This window comes from Toxotes jaculatrix, chromosome 16 (assembly GCF_017976425.1).
Source record: "Toxotes jaculatrix isolate fToxJac2 chromosome 16, fToxJac2.pri, whole genome shotgun sequence".
Taxonomy (NCBI): domain Eukaryota; kingdom Metazoa; phylum Chordata; class Actinopteri; family Toxotidae; genus Toxotes; species Toxotes jaculatrix.
Genome location: NC_054409.1, coordinates 8,581,644 through 8,594,709, shown reverse-complemented (window position 1 = coordinate 8,594,709; position 13,066 = coordinate 8,581,644). Strand labels below are relative to the sequence as shown.

The following is a 13,066-nucleotide window of genomic DNA, read 5'->3' as shown; positions in this document are numbered from 1 at the left end:
GATTGACTGATTGAGTTTGATTTTTGGCTGCTGATGAGTTATCAGGCTTGACTGTACTAATATACTGTGGCTCATATACAGTATATTACATTTACTATACAAATTTTGGAGGTAAATATTTATGAGTTAATAAACTATAAAGATAAATAGTCACATCCTTTCTCGGAGGATGAATGGCAGCATTATAAAGCAGTCATGCGTGAGGACACAGTGATGCCTGCTCTTGTTGCTCCCTGCGTGGCTCTGATTTGGTCAAATGCCTCGTTCATCTTTAGGAAGAGGTGATGACGACATCCTGCCCTTAGCAACGGTTCGTCTCTACGGCAACATCCTCCGATGTCCCCTCTCCGCTGCTGTCACCGTGACTCTCATCTGTTGTCAGTGAGGCAGAGAAAAATCCACCGTTTCACTCGGATGAAGTGATGAGTCTGAGGATGCTGTGTTGTCATGGGTGGAGTGCGAGCGCCCACCGCAGCAGCAGCTTGTGTCTCGCGACTTGAGTGCCCAAAGTTGGAGTGGACACGGGGCAACTTGGGCACGAGGACCCCCTCCTCCTCTTCACCATCATCAACAAGTATCTCTAATCCTGCACAAGACTGCAGACCTGCAGCCCGGTGCTGTTCCTTCTCATCTGGAACCGTTTCTATTAGCACCAGCCGGCTCTCATCCAGCGGCGCGTGCAGCTGAATGGATCCCGCCGTGCTCATCTTCCTGCTGTACATGATGATCGCGCACGAGCTGGTCTGCGGCTGGATGCAGTACCGGAGACAGGGCGCCAAGCCCCGCAAACGGTCTGCTGGACCTCTGCTGCGCTCAAGGTGTGTGTGTGTGTGTGTGTGTGTGTGTGTGTGTGTGTGTGTGTGTGTGTGTGTGTGTGTGTGTGTGTGAGCCTGCGTGGGTGTGTGTGTTTGGCTTTGATCTGGATTTGGTTTTTATCAGGACTACACCATCTGCATAGTTGCTTAGGTAAATATGGACGCACTGCTATAACCTAGTGATAGGTATTAATACAACAGCAGTCCTGAGAGGATGAGAAAGAAAAAAAAACTGATAGTGATTAATAAACCATTAACTGACAGTCACTAATTTTTTTTCAGATACCAGTACAAACACAAACAAAAGAGTATAAACACATAAAAGAATCTAAACTTGAAAATAATAAAACTTAATCATAACAAAAAGATCCTAAATTCCCAAATACAAATACAAACTGTGTGTAAATAAATATTTGAAAATGGAGATTAATTCCTGACCTGATCACATACTTGTGGTAAAACATTCTCAACTCAAGGCTGACTTACTAGCTTTGTTCCTAGGCTTTCTACCAGTTAATGAAACTTGGCCAAGTGTCATAAGACCTCCTCTTAACATGCCTACTTATGTCATCTGAGAGCATCTGGCAAGTTCCACAAAGCTAATAACTGAACCTTGAGTATAAAATATTTTATCTAATACCGAAATGTAAAATTAACTAAATTCTGATTTAAATCAGGCAAAGGAAAGGTTAACCAAATCTGACCAACTTGTTGGCAGTGAATTTTTAAACAAATACGTATAATCAGTGCTACAGACACTTTTTTCAAATAAAAAAAGTAGCTAGCTAGACAAGCAGAAAGAGGTGCTTTCCATTTTTTCCTATCATCATAGGCTTTATTAAATATTTTGGGGGCTGATCACCCATCGAACAATTTTTGATCATGCAGGTTTTTGAGGATAAGACAAAATTACTGTTTGTTATTGTTGCTAAAACCTTCATATTTGGTAAGAGGTGGGCCCCTTCAATGTTATTTTAACATTTAAAGAATGTTTTTTAAGTACTTTTTGGCTTAAAAAGTACTGATTTTGTAAAAAGAAGTTTTCATTTGATCTAAAAAATTATTTGTAGATAAATCAATAATGGAGTCAGATGTTGGTTGTAAAACATAAAAAAAAAATCACAGCTTATTCATCTCATGAATTGAAGTTCTGTGGTGTGTTGTAGATTGTTTCTTTCTTACATCACCTGTGTTTCTTCCTCAGTTCCCGGATATGTCAGGGAGCCTGGAGGGTGAGCAGCCGGTCTGTCAGGACCGACAAAGGAAGCAGAGACCTGAGAAAGAGCGGACGCATTGTGAGAAAAGCTTAGTGAAGAAAGAAGAGAAACATATATGAAGATTCATTTAAGAATAGTGACTTCTGAGTGTGAACATGTTTGCAAGACAGAGCCAGTTCACCTCGCCTTTTAATTGCACATTTGGGCATTTGAACCATTTGTTACTGTGGATATTTGTGTAACATAAACCATTTAATGTTTTTAAATTTCTTAAAAACATTAAATTAAATTTTAGGCTGGCCAAATGCTGAGAGGGTAAGATTTTAATGCTTAAAGCCAACCACCTTTGTTTGAAGTGGTTGATGGTTAAATGTGAAATATCAGGAGCACCCTGTATGTTTTTTTTTTATTGGTCCACCATTGTTCACAGTTGGTTTAAGGTCAGGGACTGTTGTTTGACCTGTTTCTCACTTATCAAATAAAAGCTAAGAGGCAATAAAAATAGCCTTTAGATAATACGGAGAGATGGTGTCAGATGCTATGCACATTACTGAACTGTAGTACTAATTCAGATTTTTCAACATAGATCATCAGTAGTCTGGCTGCAGACCAATGAATCACCGCCCACTGCTCTGACTTTGTTCTCAGTTCAAATATGTGCTCATTGACGTCTCTTTCCCTTTCTTGAAAACAGCCAGGGCCAATCAGACCAGTGTGTACAGGGTTAAGAATGGGGATGGTGTCCTTTTGCACTAGAACTGGAATTTATCACATTTTAGAACTAGTTCTGCAGGAGTTTTTCTTTGTGGTTCATTCACCTGGTATAAACGTGACAGCAAAACAGAACTTCTGCGGCAACTGGTCCTTGGCCTATATAAGTCTGGTCCATTTACTGTCACATCTGGGCTGATTTCAGTTGTTATCCTCCAGGGTTGACTGACAACCTAAGTTTTGGACAAACTGAAATGTTGATCTGATGAAAATATATTTGGCCATCAACCCAAAATGTTGACCTGCTCGTAGCACCAAGGCAGAAAGTCAGAAGATCATCAAGATCATTTACATACATCATCTAACAACCATGGATATCAGTACAAAAGTTATTGGCAATACATCTAACAGCTGCTGACATATTTTATTCTGGACCAGTGTGGTGATCCCATCCTTAATGACTAACGGCAGCAAACTGGTCCAAGCAAACAGCGGAATATGCTTACTGACTGGCAGTGAGATATGTGAACAGGCACTGCTGTCCTTTCAGACACCTCAGGAGTCTAATCCAGCTGATGTCTTCTGTAGATGCACATGTATACGTATATATGTACATGTATACATATACACATACGTACATAGATAGGCGTACAAATGCAATTTTTCCCAAACAAAATTTTTTTCCCTTCCACTGTATTATGGTGGATGCAGGAGTTTCAGCAAAACCTCTGCACATAAAACCAGAACTGCTGAGCTTGGTATCATTAATTCTGTAAAAAAAAGGGGGAAGTGAACAGCTAATAACTTGTTGTCTCTTTCTTGTGTGTGCCATAATTGTTCCCGTGGAGGGTTGGTGTTCCCAGTTATAACTGGAATGTTGCACAGCAAGGAAAACAAAACCATACAAAAGAATGTGGTGCATCGGGGTTGCTGTTTGTTGAGTCCGTGAGTCAAAGAGTTTGTGATAGCAAATCAACTAACATGTATCAGCACACACTGCCTGTAATTAGACCATTGTCATGAGAGGGAGTATCCAAAGTCTTTCATCCTGAGAAAATGTTTAGAATTATTAACATGACAGCTGCTGACTTGATTCCCCTGTTTGATCGGTTTTTATTTACCTCGCTGAACATCTTAATTTGTGCAACACATATCTACCAAGAAACACATCCACTTACTGAACAAACAAACAGAAACAGTTACTTCACTGGATAAATGGAAAATTTGACCCTCTGGCAGAGCTAGAGGAAAAGTCAGAGGGTCACCAGCATCAGTAGGACTCATCTTCTGGGCACAAAGTTTCATAGCAGTATGTCTGATAGGTTTTGCAATATTTCAGCCTGGGTCCAGTGTGGTGGACCCAACTGACTTTATCATCCCAAGAGCTATTATGGTACTTCCATGGCTACAAATACATTAGTAAAACAAAGCCAGGTAATCATCATTAAGCATAAATAATCTTTTTTTATTTTCAATGAAAACAAGGATATTTTTGTTAGTTAATTTTGTTACCTTTTGGATGCAACATCATTGTGTTTCTGGTGGGTCCTGGAGGCCCTGCGTGGCTCCTCTGCATTTTAAACAGCTCATATTGCTAGTGTCTTTGGCCATCTCTGTGCCCACATCACACATGTAAACACACCATCCCAGTGTCCCATGTGACTGTGTCCCCTTTCTGTCTGAGTCGTTAGATTTCTACCCTCCCTGCTGATCTCAGGACAGCTAACCTGATGGAAACTACACATATGAGCAGCTCCTAGTCTCTAATTGTGTTCACTGAGCTGCAAGAGTCTCAGCTCAGCAAACAGCAGTCGGTCACTAACAGCAGATGGCCTCTCTGGCACAGGTGGGTGTTCATTACTATTTCTCGTGGGAGTTTATGGTCGCCTCAGCTGTACCAGTGCAGTGATTTAACTGACTGATTATTTTTAATATAAAGGGGAGGGAATGAGTTGATTTTGATAGAGAAGGTTCATTTAAATGTTTTGCTGCTTGCACCTTTTTTTTTTTCACTCCAGAGAGGAAAAGTAGTAATGTTTCAAACATTGTTACAGGCAAAAAGGATCTTATGTTGTCTTATGAAAACATCATACTGCATACAGTATGATGTTGTCTTATGAAAACATCATACTGTATGCAGTGGATGCATAACCAGGCACACATAAACACACACCTACACTTACAGCGAGCCTTTGAAATGTCATGAATGACACGTGGGCCTGTGTCATCATCACCTAGTTAAATACCACAAACAAGTTTAGGCACAACAGTTGTCTTGTAGATACTCGACTACACTTGAAGTCACCTGCAACACAGTAAGTCCAAATATTTGTCTGTGTTTTTTATATTTAGTTTTCTTTGTTTAACAAAACCATTTAATCTGAAAAAAACATGTCATAACTTGACTTAATATAAGAAATGCATAAGAAATTTTCTGTTCCTTACATGAGCCAAAGAGATGCTGAGTCTGATGCAACTACTTGGACAAATGTGATCATTTTTTATTCAAGTTACACAGCTCAGCCAGGAATACATTAGTAAGGAATACATTAGTAAGTTTTTAAGATTTTGACAAGTGTAGTTTTTGAGGAAGTTTAATGCTTTTTTATATTTATATTTATAATGCTTGATTTGACAGTTTTATTAAAAATAAGTTTATTTTTTAATTAAGGGTTAGGGTTATAATAAGATGAATATAATCTCTTTACGCAGAACCACATCTAATAGCAAACATTATATTTACAGATTATTGTATGATAACAAAATTATTTATAATTGATGACGTGTAAAGGTACAGTAAGTAGGTTATGACGTGTGTGACTAACTTATCACACATTTTACTGACACTGCACACAAAAGCTAAATGAAATTCCCAAATGTTCTGTGAAAGAAAGTAAAAGTAAAAACAGACACACCTCACAAACCAGACATCAAATGAATATCCTGTTTTTTGTACTCTATTATTTTATTTACAGTCATTGTATTTCATAAAGAGATCAGCAGAGTAAGATGTGATTTCAGGAAATATCTGTGGTAAAATATGACAATATGCACTGTTGCTCTCAAATGATTTTTCTTTTCACTCAGATGTTTATTTGTTTTGTCTTTATGACTGTTTGCTTTTGGTGAGTTTCTATGACTGACACCTTCTATTTAAGCAAACGTGTTTTAAGCCCTGCAGGTTTCCTGACCCAGCTGAGTTGTTCCAAAGGGAAACAAAATAAGTGAAATTCTCTATGAACCTAAAGAAGTGGTGCTCTTAAAACCTGGTCTCTCCAGGTTTGGTATTTTCATGCAGGTTGGGTGAGGAGGGGAAGAAAGACAGAGCATTAGAATGGCTCAGGAAAAGAAGGAAAGAATAATAAAGAAAAAAAGAGAGAGGAAAGAAAGTGTGATGTACATTTCCCTCCATACTGAACCTAATGAAAACATGACTTCTACTTTACATTCTACTTTTCTGATTGAAGGTGAACATGGCATCAGTGTCGCTGAGCTCTCGCCTTAACAAGGGCCTGCGTCAGCATTACATGAGCCTGCCACAGGGAGAGAAGTGCCAGGTCACCTACATCTGGATCGACGGCACCGGAGAGGGCCTTCGCAACAAGACCAGAACCTTGGAAAGTGAACCAGAAAGCATAGAAGGTAAATGTCATCTTTTTTATGATTTATAGGTTTTGTGGTGAGATGCCTCTGACCAAAAACTGAACACTTCACAGCAGTCAGTTGATTGTAAGGTCATTTTTCCAATTCACTGCAAAAGATCTTAAACCTTTCACATGAAGATAAAGGTAAAACATGCATGGAACAAGTTTGAGAGATAAAAACATTAAATTTGAGTTTCAATTCTATTCAATTCAATTCAATTTATGGAAATGAAATGAAAGGTAAAGGAATTATTCAGTCAGAAATATAAGAATAAACTGTGAAAAGCTTTAACTCTTTAACTGTCCACAGAAAGGGAGGGCTGCACGCCTTCCCTGTACACAACACAGGTGTAAGAGGATCCTGGTGCAACCTCACTGATATGCTGGCTTAGCTGGAGAACAAATATTTGTTAGTGCTCAGTACATTGGTCTAATTTAGAACATGTTCCAAGTAACATTTAGTTATCTGATAAAAATATATGTGAGGTCCCAGTTATAATGTGTAAAATTGTCCGTTTGAACTGTTTTGACGTTGCTGCATGTACATCGAAAGTTTATAATTTTGATAGACTCGTGATGTACTGGTACCTAAACATGCTCAAGTCAATACTTTGAACAGAGGGAAAATACTGTTTTCAAGTCTGTACAGGAACTTTGAAGTTACCACCAGCAGCCACTTAACTTTTAGCCGCTAAAGAGCCAGATTTTTTTTTTTTTTTTTTTTTTTTTTGGAGCCATGGAGATCAAAAAAGAGTCAAAAGTGAGAATGAATACTGGACTCACATTCATCAGGTGACCAGAAACATGAGTCCAAATGAAGGCAATTGTGTTTGGAGACCATCTTGATTCGCTGCAACCAAGCAGTCAAATAAAACAATTGCTGCATTGAATGGAAATTCCGCCTTCAGAGCTGCAGTAGCTACATTGAGCATGTGAGATCCTAAACTCCTAACAATAATGTTTTTATTTAATGTTTCAGCGACACCTGAGCTAGTCTGTGCACTTATTAGGTACAGAATGGTGGATCGTATTTGAGAACTGCTTTGACAAAAATCTCCTGTGTAAAATTTTCTCATCAGATATTCCTGAATGGAACTTTGACGGCTCGAGCACGTACCAGGCCGAGGGCTCCAACAGTGACATGTACCTCATCCCAGTCTGCATGTTCAGGGATCCGTTCACCCTGGACCCCAACAAACTCGTCCTCTGTGAGGTCCTCAAATACAACCGCCTACCTGCAGGTACCTTTTTTCAAATTTTTGATCACGTTTTACTGATTTCATTCAGTAAGCTCAGGACAAACGAACTTTCCTGGTTTTTGTTTAGAGACTAACCATCGAGCTAGCTGCAACAAAGTGATGGAGGAGGTTAAAGAGCATTGCATTTGGTTTGGTATGGAGCAGGAGTACACTCTACTCGGAATAGATGGACATCCTTTCAGTTGGCCCGCACATGGATACCCAGGACCCCAGGGTGAGTTAGCAGTAATTCTTATCTCCTCTTTGGAGCACTCCAAATGGCAAGACTGCATCACAAACACACCATGTCTTGTTTTGTTTTTTTTGCACAAGATTTGCAATTATTTTTTCTTGACAAGCTTCCCTTCTTGTCCCCCACTTTAAGGCCCTTACTACTGTGGAGTGGGGGCAAATAATGCTTATGGACGGGACATTGTGGAGTGTCACTACAAGGCCTGTCTCTATGCAGGGGTCAAAATCTGTGGCACCAATGCTGAAGTTATGCCTTCTCAGGTGAGTCTCAACATTATTCTAACACACGGTGTTGAGAAAAAAAATACTATGTCATATACTGGCATGATCATCCTTTCAAATGTAAAGTTTTCACAAAAGTTTTGCCATTTTGTTTTACACTGCCCCTCGACTATTTTCTTATTTCCTCTCTTTGTTTCCTGTGCATGCTCTGACTTTAGTGGGAGTTCCAGGTGGGTCCTTGTGAGGGTATTGAGATGGGCGACCATCTGTGGGTTGCACGCTTTCTGCTGCACCGTGTTTGTGAAGACTTTGGGGTTGTCGCAACACTGGACCCTAAGCCAATGGTGGGCAACTGGAACGGTGCTGGTTGCCACACGAATGTCAGCACCAAGCAGATGAGGGAAGAAGATGGACTGGAGTGAGTAAACATTTCCTTATCTCAGTTTTGGTTTAGTCTTGATACAATATAACTCCATACAGTACGATGAAAAAATGGGTGTTTACTTTGTTATTTGTGTCCTTATTTTGATTATATCTGTATTTGTGGTGACAGAAACATGACGACATGCAGCAGCTTATCCAACTAACTAAATTTTTGTTCAACATTTTCCATTGACTCACTGACCTTGAACTAATTGTGTGTGGACTATAAGCAAAAGCATTTACAACTTACATAAACTGAGTATCTGTAAATTCTGTAAATTAAAGCAGCTATTATATATATTTTTTCCAGTAACAATGGATTTTTAGGAACCTTGAGGTCACTGTTTTGGTTTTCTGGCCCTCAACCCTCCTGTTCTGGTTCATTTCCACTGCTCAGATTATTTTCAATTTAAGCCATAGCAGAGAGCTGTTTTCACCAGCCAGAGCTCTGATAAACCCAGCATACACCACCTGCTCAGGGCCAAGCAGCAGACAGACACAGTTAGACACCAGCTGGTGAGAAGCTGAGGAGTCAGACATTTCCCTAAAGAGTTAACAGAGCTTAAAGGAGAATAATTTCATCACGTGGCAAGAATTAAGTATTAATGTTACTTCGTACCTGCTGAGAGTGTAAATAGGCAACTGTTTGGTAACCCATGTCAATGTAAAAGTTAATGATATGTCAGTGTTGTGTTCACAACTTGTTTCCACTGCCCCCAAGTGGTTAAAGTAATATCAGTTACTGCAGGTTCAAGTAGACTCTGCCAGGTTTCATTCACAGGAAAAATGTGTTAGCAAAACACATCTACCACTTGTTTGTGACTGATGTTGCACGTTTGTACATTAGAAAAATATGAGATTAGATATATACTTATACTTTCTACTGCAGACACAGAGAGATGAATGAACCTACTGGCTTATTAAGTATTAAACTTTCATAAATTTGGTTTTTAAGGAGATATTGTTCATTCACAGACAGTCACTGCAGCAACCCATCGTAACTCAGCTGTCTTTCTTTTCCTCTTCTGACAGTTACATTGAGCAAGCCATTGAAAAACTGAGCAAAAAACACCTCGAACACATCCGTGTGTATGACCCTCGTGGGGGTGAGGACAACAAGAGGCGTCTCACAGGTCTCCATGAAACCTCCAGCATCAATGACTTCTCTGCTGGAGTGGCAAACCGAGGTGCCAGCATCCGCATCCCCCGCCAGGTGGGCCAAGACAAGAGCGGGTACTTCGAGGACCGCCGCCCCGCAGCAAACTGTGACCCATACAGTGTGACTGAGGCCATCGCACACACCTGCCTGCTGGATTCAGAAGAGTAAGAGGAGAGCAAGAAGGAGAAAGGTGCAGCCTGCTGTACTGGATATGTAGCGATATTTAATAATTTGCATCCTTCTGTGAGTTCACCCAGAGCTCGACTCTTGAAAACCATGTTCATACAAGATGAAGAAATGAAGACAAGCAGACTTAATGGTTATTGTGGTTGCTATATTTATTCATCTAAGCTGATACTAAGTAGACATCCTTGTGCACTGACAGCTACTTCTCCAGTACTGTAACGGTCTTTGGAAAGGGGAAACTGAATGTTTTGCACAGCAGCTTTGTCAGAATAACTGGGAATAACTATGTGTTATGGCTATTCTGAGCCCAGATGCTTATAATGCTGCATTAAAATATGAGTCAAAACGTATGTGTTAGTTTGAAATAAAGACACAACTGTGCTATACTTGTCTTTGTTCTTTCTTGCTTTCTTGTGTCTCTGCAATATCAGAGTAGGAAATAAAATGTGAAAGAAACTGAGAAACACAACATGGTCACTAAATAAACATAATATCAATATTGTGATTATTTTGTTCTGAATGTTGTAAATGTTCAGGTTTTCAAGGCTGTGTTACAGTAAATTTTCTGGGTCTTCTTGAATGTTTTAGCTCATCAAAATCAGCAGAATCATGTATATCATTTGGTCATCATATTCACGTGACAAATGATTTAGACAGTGATTCTATAAGTGCAGATAGTGATCCACATATTGTAAAATAATAGTATGTTGATATTGAGGGAATTTGTTGTAAAATATCACAGTGTTTGTCACTATTGCCAAGTTATTATTTCTATATTATTCTCTATTTCTAGAGTTAATTCTCTGTTGCATTTCCAGCAAAATAACTTGACAACAATCATCTGTCCAAACCCACTACAGTACTGTTTCAGATGTAAATGGCTTCTGGCCATTATTGTCCACCAGGTGGAGCTACTCATTTAGTTTTCATCACACTGCGTCCAGCCATGACTGTACACTTAACAATGTGCAATTCACTGGTCAGAATCTGAGAAAAGGTCACAATGGACCAGAGCCTGTGCAGCACTTTAAGAAGAGATAAATAAAATGTAGTTTAAAACCATGAAGATACAACAACAGGAGCAACAGACAATAGATGTAGGTATAAAGACAGAAAAGACATGAATGAGGTTGGCTAGTCATTACACTCTCAGTCATTACAGTGGCATGAATTCACCTCAGCCTGATGCTCAGTGTACTTGACATATGGTGTAAACATTATATCCTATTACGCCCTGACACACGATCCTCTCTCACGTTCGGCCTCTCAGAGGAAAAATGACTCGTCCTTCAGACTGTTTGAGGAGCTGTTTTGCAAAAGGAGTAAACAAAAAAAAGTGATTCTTTAGACCAGATCAGATGCCACAGCATACCAGATTTCCATGGATACAGGCAGTAACTTGGCAACCATGGTGTTTGTCTGTCGTCATGGAAACATCTGTCTCAAAGCTTTTACCAGGAATATTAGCAGCCTGGTGAGATGATGGCAGAAAGAGAGAGGCAGAGAGAGAATTAATGTCTTCCTGTCTCTGTGTCTTTAATTTAGTAAATGCACCATGTTAAAGCTTCACAATGAAAATTGTATGTAAAAACGCCACAATCAAATGGGGGTTTTTTCTGTGAGCTTTCTATGCACCACAGCTGTAACTTTCATATCTGCTCCAGCTATGGATGATGCACTTTGAGACAGGAAGTACAATGAGAGACAGGAAGTGCTTTCAGAGACAGGAAGTATACACAGAGATTGGAAGCGTAAGGGTGAAATACTGTGAGATATTTTTTTATGCCAATTCCTCATTATGTTTTGAGTGTAGTTTCATTTTGGCTAAAAAAAAAATGCTCACACATTGAGAGTGTGGTGTTGATGGACACTTTGGTCCCCACAATGCACAAAGAAGGAGCTACTCACAGCAAAAAGAGGTGGATGGTGGTGCAACACTTCGCTGGCAGCTTTAGTTTGTGTTAAATCACAAACTAAAGCTGCCAGCCAGTGTTCATGAAGTTTGAACCCGTTTTTGATCAGTGTTCTCTGGTTCACAAATTGCTTTTCCTGTTAATACAAACTGGTATGGTAATTATTTTTTTTACTAAATGCAAAAACATTGCTCTTAATGATGACGAACAGGAACTTTGGCACTGTCAGTCCACATGCAAATTAAAGAGTTTTGTTTGACATGTGTTCCTCTTTTCAGCATGAGCACTCTTGTAATAAAGCTAAAGGGAGAAAGCCTCATGTATCAGTTTAGTCCACCTCAACAACACATTTCCACCTTGCAGGATGTGAAATGTTGGAGGTTTTAACTACCTGCACTATCAGAAAGGAAGGTGCATTTCATTGGGGCTGCACCTTATAGGGTGAACCCAAATATGATACACTCTGGTACTGGTACAATTAGACACCAATGAGACTGGCTCACCAACTGGGCAAACTGGGCAGTCCCCCTGGGGAGTGAGATTTCCTGTACTGTAAGTCAGCTGGTGACATGCTGTGATCTTGGGGCCCTGTTGTGAGAAAAGAAACTGCACACTGTACAGAGAGTGGGAGGAACAGGGGGTTAATAAGAACCAGTCTTTGTCCTCAACTAATGTACACAATTTCTCAGAAAGTGTCATAACATCCTTCCTCCATTTTTATTTTGAAAAGTACTTTGGAGTCAGACATGGAACCTGTGGAACTCTACATACAGTATACATACAGTTCTCTTACAGTATAATTGGACACATGAGTAATACAGCTGTGTTAAACATTCAAGTATATCACAGAATAAAAAGTTTATTTTGAATGAAACGTTTTTGACCTTTGTGGCAACTTGTTCTGACCAATCCTGAAACTGGGTGAACAATGCTAAAGAGACATGTATGGGTTTCTAAATGGCTCTTAATACTACTTCCCCTCAAAAGCCGTTGTTTACATAGTCGAAGAAATACATTTTCAAAAAAAGTAAATACAACCTGAAATCGCATCAACACCAAAAACAGTCAAGTTCAAGTAGTCCAATCAAATTAATTTAACTTTTTTTTTCAGCTGTGTAATAATAAAATTTGTTTCACCACAAATGATCCTGTAAATGAATTATATAAGAGATTTTCGCTCTCAGCCCATAAACCACAGTGTACATGGGTTTTCCTCCCTCCCATTACTCTCAATGGGTCGTAGTCGACGTGACGTCACTGGTCTCCGAGGGGGCACGCGGCAGCAG

The 13,066-nt window shown here is 39.6% G+C and overlaps 1 protein-coding gene across 1 annotated transcript; it reads left to right on the top strand.

Annotated features, from left to right (window-relative positions):
• The first annotated feature begins 4,994 nt into the window (after positions 1 to 4,994).
• LOC121195875 (glutamine synthetase-like) lies at positions 4,995 to 10,253 on the top strand. Its single transcript, XM_041059571.1, has 7 exons — positions 4,995 to 5,058; positions 6,211 to 6,385; positions 7,467 to 7,628; positions 7,714 to 7,860; positions 8,011 to 8,138; positions 8,318 to 8,517; positions 9,555 to 10,253. The coding sequence occupies exons 2-7, from the start codon at positions 6,217 to 6,219 to the stop codon at positions 9,847 to 9,849; spliced, it is 1,101 nt and encodes a 366-aa protein (XP_040915505.1). The 5' UTR covers positions 4,995 to 5,058; positions 6,211 to 6,216; the 3' UTR covers positions 9,850 to 10,253.
• Positions 10,254 to 13,066: the final 2,813 nt, after the last annotated feature.

Bases quoted from the DNA above. Each gene is read 5' to 3' on its own strand.
- LOC121195875 (XM_041059571.1), top strand. From the start codon at position 6,217: ATGGCATCAGTGTCGCTGAGCTCTCGCCTTAACAAGGGCCTGCGTCAG. The intron at 7,629-7,713 runs GTACCTTTTTTC...GTTTTTGTTTAG, and splicing joins ATACAACCGCCTACCTGCAG to AGACTAACCATCGAGCTAGC. The intron at 8,518-9,554 runs GTGAGTAAACAT...CTCTTCTGACAG, and splicing joins AGGGAAGAAGATGGACTGGA to TTACATTGAGCAAGCCATTG.